A 10447-nucleotide genomic window follows, 5' to 3' on the forward strand; every position below is an offset into this window, starting at 1 on the left:
GGCCCTTTCCTGGTACTGTGAGTCACATGGATGGTGACAATCTAGAAGAAGAGGGATAGGTTCTCTAGAATTCAATGTTCTTTCCTTATTGAGTTGGTTCTCAGTGAGAAATTTATGTTTTAAAGTATACAGACATTCTGCAGATCTCTGGGGAAAGCATTTACTCACTATTGGGGTAAGTTGCTGTATATCCAGGGAAACTCAAATTCTTTCCCACTTAGAGTGTGAGCTTGAGGGTACTACTAAACCAAAGAGGTAATATTATTGGAATGGAAGTATGCAAAGATCCTAGGGAAGGCAGGCCACTGGAGAGGGAAAAGGAGCATTTTCTACATAGTTACATATTGTAACTGTGAGTTCATTCTGCCATCTTTGCAATGTGTAAAAACAAAAAAACAAAAAAACAAACAAACCTTGCTCTTTGTCTTATTCCTTATTAATTTAGTATTTCCTATGGAAATAACAACTAGATAAGAGCCAATGACAAGTCTAAATCATATGTTCCCACGTGAAATCCTAGATAGGAACATGAGCCAAAGAATATGATTATTAAAAATCATTCAAGAGAGAAACTTGGGTTTGCATGGGCTCTGAGCCTTAGAAAGGAGCCCAAACCATTTAACTTAGTAATTATAAGTTAAATAACAGCAAGAAATAGCAGATAACAGGAAGGCTAGTTTCACTGGGCTTAGAAGAGAAGTCTAACAGATAACCCTCTTCTTGCATACATCAATCCAGTCCCCTAAAACACACTTCTTTCTAAACATTTCTAAACGAAATGTTCTGCATAGTTCCATAAGAAATCCATATTCTTCAAATCCAAGGAAAGGGATAGCATGGGATCAGGGAAGCATTTTGAAAATGCTGAGTTGAAGTCATGGATCTAACATCTTAACAACTGTTTGATTCTCCTGAGTCTCAATTATTAATATTCTTTGCATTTGATAGTTATTGGTTTGTAAAGCACTACAATGATGGAGTTAAATATTATTAATTCTAATTCTTTCATACTTTGTCCAGATTTGCCCGGAAATGTGTATCTACAAATCTTCAACTGCCCTTGCTTTCAAACTACTTTTTATTTAAATCTCAAAGTAGCTTTGAGGATGATATGGGAAAAGACTTTGAAAAACAACTAGTGGTCATGCAATGCTCTTGTTTTTTAAATAAGGAAACTACAATCCATTAAGGATAAGACACAAATTCAAATAGTGGTAAGAATGAGACAAATAGATCAAGATAGAAAGACACAGAAATCAAACATACTTAAAAAAATTTAAATCCCATCTCTTAAAAAATAATCATACATCTTTATTAATAAAATTGTTATACACTATACTTTCCAAATATATATTTGGAATTTCTGAAATATAAAATTTCTGAATTGTGAAAAATGAGTTCATGATCAAAACTTACTACACAAACTGAAATGCCAAAAAGCTTTAAAATTAAATGTGAGAAAAATATAGTATATATATGAGGATCAATAGTTGGTGAATTAGCTTATTTGCAAAAATATTCTTTAAACATTTTTAATATAAAATATCTCAAGATTTCCACAAACTAAATCTTAACTGTGTGGCTAGTTCTATTTCTTTAAGTGAATTAATTGGGATAAAAACAAAATTATTTTAATAAGCATATCAAGTAAAATATTATAAACTGCCCTTTCATCAGAACATGTATTATATGCTGAACATTGTGCTAAGCATTGGAGATATAAAAAAAAAAGATGGTTCCTACTCACTAGGAGTTTATGTTGTGATAAGGGATGACAACATATAAAGGGGAGCTCTAATGTTACAGGGGAAAGAAAGGTACAGAATTGGGCTAAGGCATCTCAGTATAGAGATGGAATGTCCTGGAAAGTGTACCAAAAGTAAACAAAAATAGGACTTCTTGTGATATGTAGGCAGGAATTCATTAACAAGGAATGGACATCAATAAAAGCAAAAGGACTCCCCAAAATTCACACTTTGAGGAGAGAGCAAAGGATAGAAATGAGTCATGTGAGATGAGTATCAACTAGTTTGTGATCCTACTCCTAGGACTAATAATAAGGTCAGAGGATGTTCTCCCTCAACCTCCACATTTGCATGTGAACTTCTTGAGAAAGTGAGTCATATACATATACATATATATGTATGTGTGTGTGTGTGTGTGTGTGTATTTGTGTTCCCAACACTTAGCACAGTACTTAGCAAATAGTACTTATTTAAAATTCATTTCATTCTTTCATCCATCTATCTGGGAAGTGTTCCATAACATAGGACTTGGATCAAAAATAAAATACATTCTAACTCTTAACCATCACATAGTATTTTCACTATAGTTTTGAGGGGCATAGGTTCCTGAGGAAAACTTTCTTCAGAGCATCCTTCAGTTCTTTATTTCTCAGGCTAAAGATGATCGGGTTTAGGAAGGGGGTGAGAACACTGTAGGAAATACCCATCAGGGTATCTCCTTCCAGGGCTTCTAAGGCCTTCGATTTGAAGTGTACAACAGAAGAAAAAGCATAGTGTATAATCACCACAATAACGTGGGAGGCACAGGTGGAGAAGGCTTTGCGTCGACCTCAGCTGAGGGAATCTTCAAGATGGTGGCCACAATAAAGATATAAGAGAGAAGGATAAGGAGAAAGCAACCCAATAAGACCATGATGAAGAGCAACCCAATCCCTATGGCCACTGCTGAGGCATCTCCACAGGCTAGTTTCACCATCGGGGGTACATGGCAGAAGAAATAATGGATCTCATTAGGCCCACAGAAGGTCAAATTGAAAATAGGAAGAGTGATCACTAGCCCCATGACTATACCACTTAGCCATGAGGAGGCCACCAGCCAAATACAAACCTGTGAGCTCATAAGCACATTGTAGCGTAAGGGATGGCAAATGGCCACGTAGCGATCATAGCCCATGATAGTAAGCAAGAAGCAGTGAGTGAGACCAAAGGCAAACGTGAAAAGCATCTGGCTGGCACAGCTCCAGAAGGAGATGGTGTGATGAGTAGAGACCAGGTCAGCAAACATACGGGGATTAATAACCATCGTGTAGGCAATTTCTGAGATAGAAAGAGTACATAGGAAGAAATACATGGGCTTGTGGAGACTCTGCTCATGCCATACAGCCAACATGACGAGAAGGTTGCCCAGAAGTGTGAATAAATACATCAGCAGAAAGAGCACAAAGAATGGCAGCTGAAGTTGAGGGAATGGCGAGAATCCGATGAGGATAAATTCAGTCACTGTGGTATGGTTTTGCCCCAGCATAGAGACTATGGCAGAGGAGGACATGAGAAAAATCAAGTTATTGCTGCATCTCAGACCCTTAGAGTTGCAAGAAAACTCCAGAGAGCATCTAGTGTAATCTCTGTATAAAGCATCAATTTCTTCTAGCACATCCCCAACAGGTTGTTATCACACCTCAACTGAAAAATCTCTAATATTAAAGACCTCTTTATCTACACAAGTAAACTGTTCTACTATAGAACAGATCTCTCTGTTAGAACTTGGGAACAAAAAAGAGCCAAGAAGAAAACCTGTAAACTTGATCCATTTCCCAATAGTCATTCTGCCCTGGTACTTCTCTATGTAAAATTAAAATCAGACTCTTTGACTTCTATCCATAACTACCCATGACTCTTCTGCTTTATGGGATTAAACAGAATGGATCTAATCCCAAACAGCACTTTAAATCCTTGAAGACAGGGATGATTTCCCCCAAAATCTCCTCTTTTCAGGAATATAGCACCCTGGTTGCTTTAAAGTTTAAAGGTTGGGAAGGGGACTGAAGATATCGTCATATACAAATATGAAGATATCGTCATATACAAATTGCTTAAAGTTTAACAATTTGTATATGACGATATCTTCAGTCCCCTCCCTATCCTGTTTTTCCTGCTATTGATGTTGGCAATGACCTTAGAAGATGGTGCCTGTGTCTGAGCAAAATATATCACATTTGACTTAAGCAGGCTGAGGATCAGGACAAGTCTCCTCTTATTCTAAAAAAAGAGTTGTATAAGAAGAGAGTTATAGATCTGGAGGAAAAGGGTCTGAGTTCAAATGTTGAGTCTGTACCTATGTGACTTAACTATTCTAGATCTCACCCCTAAAAATCAGGCATTTGTACTGAATGATTTCTAAAGCCCTCTCTAGTTCTACTTTTATTTCTTTTCTCTAGGCCTTTCTTAAGGCTGTTTTGGCCCCAGTGTCACATTGTTGTTTCCACTTAAAATACACTAAAAGACCTACTTTTTTATTTCCTCATTGTTTTACTGCCATTTGAACTCAAAGAGATCTTATAGGTTTTTCATTCTAATCCTGTCATTTTACAGATGAGGAAACTAAGGATTAGAGAGAGTAACTGATTTATCCATGGTGACATAGCTAATAATTGATATTGAGGCAGGATTTGAATCTGGTATGTTCATATTGTGCAAATGATCTTTTGAATCCACATATAGGACTTTATGTTTACTTCAGACACATGTCTGGGCCCCAATTACCTCATCTGTAAAATGATGGTATTTGACTAGCTGACATTCAAGCTCTTTTCCGCTTAGAATCTATAATCCTTGTTCAGTGGTCTCTAAGTATTTCTAAAAGTTGACAAATAAGCTGAGATTACTTTAACTTTTTTGCTTCCTATGTCACATGGTTGCTTCATATTTAACATGTAGTACAGACAATACCCATCTTTTAAAGTTAACCATCAATTTCCCTTCCTCACTCTTATATTATTTGCATTGATTTTTAACTCAATTATAGGACATCACATTTTTATTGACTCTCATGTTTATTAAATTTGGACCTACAGTGACCTTCTTGAATGGGAAGGAAGTGGAAAAAGCAGGTGTCTCCTTCTTGCATTTCTCAGGCTAAATAGTCAAACTCTTCTTCCTTCAACTGGTCTAAGAAACTTGGGAAGGTTTGTATCTCACATCACCAACTTCAACTGCCTCAGGAAACAGGAATGTCCTTCCCTCTGACCCTCCTCTGCTGACCACTTCCCCTAGAGTCCCATCCAGTAGGGAATATGAAGCCCCTTCCATTATAGATATTATTCAGACATTTCTGCACCTCTGTTTGCCCTGTGGGGAGAGAGCCCTACCCAACTGTCATCAACAATTACATAAAAAGGATTTCGGATGTCATCAGATGTCAAGTAAGGAAACTAAGGTCTAAAAAGGGAAAGGAATTTTTTCAAATTCCCACTAATAGTAAATGATCAACAAATAGTTGGGATTTGAATTCAGTTTCTCAACCTCCAGATCTAGAGTGGCTACATTTTCCAACTCAACTCTACTCCAAACATTAATTGCTTCTCTTCTTGGCTATTCTATCACATACTGTAGTTGATTGTATTTCATGCTACCTATCGCCTTTCCTTTATTACACTGATTTTTGTTCTTGAAAAATTTTGCCTTTATCTCTTTCTTCTTTTGAATTTATAAACCACACCATACTCCCACCAAGATTATTTTCCTGTCTGACTCCCTAATTCCTTACCTCTATCTGTTTCTGAGTCCTCATCTCCTTCACAAACATGGGAATAAGACTGTCCTTGATGCAATCTTTGCTGATATAATGATGCTCTCTCCCTGCCAAAATGGGGATTTTCTCTGTGCCCTGGGAACTTCAGGACCTCAGATGAGAGATTAAAGATTTACAGTTGGAAGAGTCCTCAGGGGTCAACTAATAAAAATCCCTCACAATACCAATGAGGAAACTGAAGAGTATGGAGATGAAGCAGCTTTACCATGTTTATCCCTTTCCTGACCAGCTTGGATCCTTACAATGATTTCTCGACTATTAAATAATAATCTGTGTCTGCAGTTTCTCCATAGCGTTCCTAGACCTGCTCTCTGCAGTCAAGCAGAATGAGGTTAATCCTCTATCCACATGACAGTTTTCACATGCTCAAAGAGAAAAATCATATTTCCCTTAATTCATCTCTCCTCTAGCCTATCCCCCTCCCCCCAACATTGTCTTCATCCAAAAGTCTTACAACTGGGTTTCTTCAGGGATCTGTATGCATAAGATCCCTCTCAGCCCTGATAGTCATTTTTCTAAAGGCTTTCCTCCCAGTTCTGACTTGTATTCTAAATTCCTTCCAATCTTCATATTCCATATTCTAAACTCTCTCTCAGGGCTATAATTCTGTCACTCTTAGCAGTGGCCAGAAATGATCACATCTATTCTGATGAATCCTGACCAGCTTAGATGATGCCTCCATCTTTCTGTCTCTGGACTTAGCACAAACTGTTCCCTCTCTCCTGTTTGCCTTCTCTTCCCTGGATCTATCTACTATGCAATTTTCCCACTACCAAAGATCATGTTTGTTTGCCCACTTGCAGAGGATCTCAAAAGTGTTTTGATTATTGGGATAAAGTAGAGGGCAATTTCCTTCTCCTTGGTGAATGGGGAGAAGAAAAGGGCTCACCTGAGGGGGTTAGAATCCACAATCTCGTGACTGTTTATTGCTACCCAACTTGATGCGGCTTCACCTGAAGCAAGGAGCATGAATGTAGTAACTTCAAGCTTGGCTCCAGAGTAAAGAGAGAAGACTGGCCAGCTTGTCCATGAATGAGCAGTAGGTAAATCCAGAATGGGAAAAGATCAGTATATTTATACCTTTCGTTTTCTTTAGATGTTGCTTTCCCCAGACCACAGAGGTTCCAGCTCCCACAGGGCACAATTCCCAGTTTTTAGAAATAAAGGTGCCCCCTTGAGAAACTTCAAGGAAGAGATAGAGCTGAGTGTGTAGTCCCTCTCACTAATTGCTGATTGCTGCCAAGGGTGCACCAATTACACTAAATAACTTAGGCTTGAACTCCAGTGACTGGGACTCTAAAAGCTAATAATCAAGGACCACACAAGTCCCAGCCCTGACTACCAGAACAGGAGGTGTTTCTTCAGAATAGTTGTGCTTGTTCCTGAGACTACTGAGGAAGACATTTTTTTCTTCTTGCTTAATCTGGGATCCAGATTGTCCTCTCCTTTATTTTACTTATTTATTTTTTTTGATGGGGAAACATCAACAAGATATTGAGAAGTTCCTTCTGGGGAAATAAATATTACAGAATCTATGGCTATGGTCAGGGCAGTTATATATGAAAGGAAACAAACATTTATTAACAAATAATATGGATAAGGTACTGTGTTAAGTGCTTCCAAATTTATTCAATTCTTTCAACGTTTCTTGGAAAAATTGTTGTTATTGCGAAATAACTGCTGTTATTATCTCCATTTTGAAGTTTAGAAAACTATAGAAGAATATTTATAGCAGTAGTTTTCAATTGAAAATTAAGCATCAAGTGAGAGATGCATGAATGACTATGGTTTAATAATGTAATGGAGAAATAAGAAATGATGAAAGGGATAAGTTTAGAGAAATCAGGAAAATGTTTGTGAACTGATATAGACTATAGTGAGCAGATCTAGGAGAACAATTTATAATACAACTGCAATATTTAAAGAAAAATTAAGTTGAAGGACAAGTTTTAAGAATTGTTCTAAAGATAAGTTCTAAAGAATCCTAGGCGATGCAGTAAAAATTGACCCACAATCGAAGCATGTGATTACCCTCTGCCTAACAGAGAGGTGAGAGACTCAAGGTTTAAATCTTTCTTCTATACTCTCAATTTCCGATTCTAACACTCATACACACACACACACACACACACACACACACACACACACACAAACAGATGGGGTGTAGAATGTTCAGAGAAGACAGCTACCTCTGTATAAGGGCTTCTGAGCTTCTTTCAGGACTGCTTTCCATTTTTGGTGTCCACTTGAATAATCCAACTCTTGCCTGTATCTCCAAGTAACTGTTGTATGCACAGTAGACACAGCCTGGTAAATCATTTAATTAGATGAACTAAACAAGTTGAGAGTAACCAAGGGGTCACAAACCATTAGTGAATTGGGAGGGGAAGTATTGACTCTATGTGAAGACTTCTACTGATGGAATAGGAAGATGAGAACAATTTCTTCCAATGGCCACGAAGGCAACTGAAGCAGGTGTTATGGAGCACTTAGACCTTAATTAGACATTTAAGATGCTAAAGTGGTCCTCTGAATCCTTAGGCATTAGCAGTCATATTTACTTTTGTCTTGTAACTGGACTTCAATAACTCTGGAAGTGATGAGACTGACTACTTCACACAACTCTGCCTCACTTAAATCCAGCTTATGTATGAGTTAAAAGACATCACCCATACCATTTTAACATTTTTACTTATATCAAAGTCCTTTGGTGACAGGTAAGACACAACAGCAGGTGTTTCCAGGAATATACATGTTAATGATGAGCTTAATGCATTCATTGCAGAGGTATTTCAGTGTTTAGGAGGCTTGAAAAGAAAATCTTGGAGAGAAGGTGATATAATGCCTACCAAACTGAAGGTCTACAGAGCTGTTGTGCTGACCTCATTGTAATATCCCCATTGTAATAGCCTAAAGTGTTATGTTCTGAAATGGAATCACTTCCATTTGAACAGTCTTAGGAAGATTCTACAAATTCCTAACAAGATAAGGTATCAGACACTGAAGTTGTTCTGCAGTTAAATTGCCAAACATTCAAACCCTACTGCAAAGAGCACATCTCTAGTAGACCATAGATGTTGTTCAAATGCTAAATATGTATTTGCCTAAAAGACAATTTTACAAAGAAATCGTATAAGACAACTGCTTATTTGGAAATCAAAAGAAGAAATTCAATGACATTGTCAAGGTATTTCTGAAGAACTTTGAAATGTATTTTGAGACATGGGAGATATGGGCCCTGGACATCCTATACCCCACCATGGAATGTCTACATCCAAGAAAGCCTCAGGCTATATGAGCAGAACAAAATTGTGATATTTCAAGAGAAATATGAAATGTGCAAATTTAGAGACATCTGCATTTCAAATATTCATGTGGACTATTTGTGTCTGAACTGTGAAAGACCCTTCTGAGCTAACATTGGTCTCTGCAGCTAGTCAAACATGCAGTACCTCAATCCCCAACATAGTGATGTCATTTGGGTCCTCTTTGAGAATAGAGGACAACGCACAATCAATATACGTATATACACTCATATGCATATAAATATAAATATATATACACATACATATTTTTCAGGTTATGCCAGTAAATACTTAGCAATCAACTTTCCCAAAAGGCATGCCACAATTTAAAACTTAATATACATTATTAATATTTTTGGCATTACTCTTTTAAGCCTAGACAATTATCAAGACAATAAATCAGCCTGCTTTGCAGCATCTGCCAATTTAGAAATGTAAATGTTCACATTGAAGATTTAACAATTGACACTCTTGTGTCAAGAAGAATAGATTCCTACACAATCCTCCATATGTATATAGATAGATAAATGATAGATTATATGAATATATCTATCAATAATGTTCATATATGTATTTGTGTGTAGGTATTTTATGGGTCCCATGACTTGCATTAGAGTAAAGAGCCAGGTTCAAGATTTTTCAAGAAATTGGTACTGGGGAAGCGTGTACACAAGTAGGCACTTTATTATTGTAAAGTGCAGCAAGCACAAAAAGCAAAAGTTTAGAGATACATATACAATATGAAAACATACAGATTCAGTCACACAGAGAGCCGCAAGTCACTCATATGAGGAAGATGTGAACCATGGCAAAGATCTGGGTACGATTATATACTCAGAATGAGGTCCAGACAGAAATTTTCTATCTTAAAGATAGATTTAGTTGAGAACAGGTAATTTATGACAGACATAAGAAGAGGCATTCCTAGTCAGATTCAGATGTGATGGAAAAATTCTCTGGATCATTTATTGGTATCAGAAATTTATTGAGAGTTTGAGTAGGTAATTACGTACCCCACAAATGGGTATTGGCTCACTGTCCCTGCAATCTTTTCTAATCGAACATCAGGATTATTTATATTTTTGACTCAAGGTCAGAATGAGTCAGGATATTTTTCTGTCATTACTTATCTGTATATGATCATTAGGACCACTTAGACTAAGTGACTCCAATATTCAAGTCCTACTATTTATAACATCAAACATGTTTCAAAAATCACAATTATTACAATACACCCATATGTAATATGTAGATTATGTATACATGTGTATAAATTGATATAAATATTTGTATAGATATAGATGCTGTTCCCTTATTAGAGTGTAAGTTCTCTATGGGCAGAGACTCTATTGTTTTTTTGTTTATATTCATACCACTTGGCATAGTGTTTGTCATATACCAAGTGCCTTAAATGCTTTTTTACTTTTCTAAATAGACATGTATGGGTGTGTATGTATTTTTTTTAATGGTGGGAGATTTGAGAGTGAGAAGAGATCTAGTAATAATGATGGCAAAAATTAATATAAAAACAAATGACATCAATGTTAGTAGATTTTTTTAATGAGACATATATTTCCATCTTTATT

At 36.7% G+C, this 10447-nt stretch overlaps 1 protein-coding gene across 1 annotated transcript; it reads right to left on the reverse strand.

Annotated features, from left to right (window-relative positions):
• Positions 1-2326: 2326 nt before the first annotated feature.
• On the reverse strand, positions 2327-3273 carry LOC127543012 (olfactory receptor 10H1-like). The gene is given in 2 exon segments (XM_051968996.1): positions 2327-2577; positions 2580-3273. Coding segments are annotated over 2 exon segments (942 nt in total). The 5' UTR covers positions 3271-3273.
• Positions 3274-10447: the final 7174 nt, after the last annotated feature.

The sequence above is a fragment of the Antechinus flavipes genome, chromosome 1 (assembly GCF_016432865.1).
Source record: "Antechinus flavipes isolate AdamAnt ecotype Samford, QLD, Australia chromosome 1, AdamAnt_v2, whole genome shotgun sequence".
Taxonomy (NCBI): domain Eukaryota; kingdom Metazoa; phylum Chordata; class Mammalia; order Dasyuromorphia; family Dasyuridae; genus Antechinus; species Antechinus flavipes.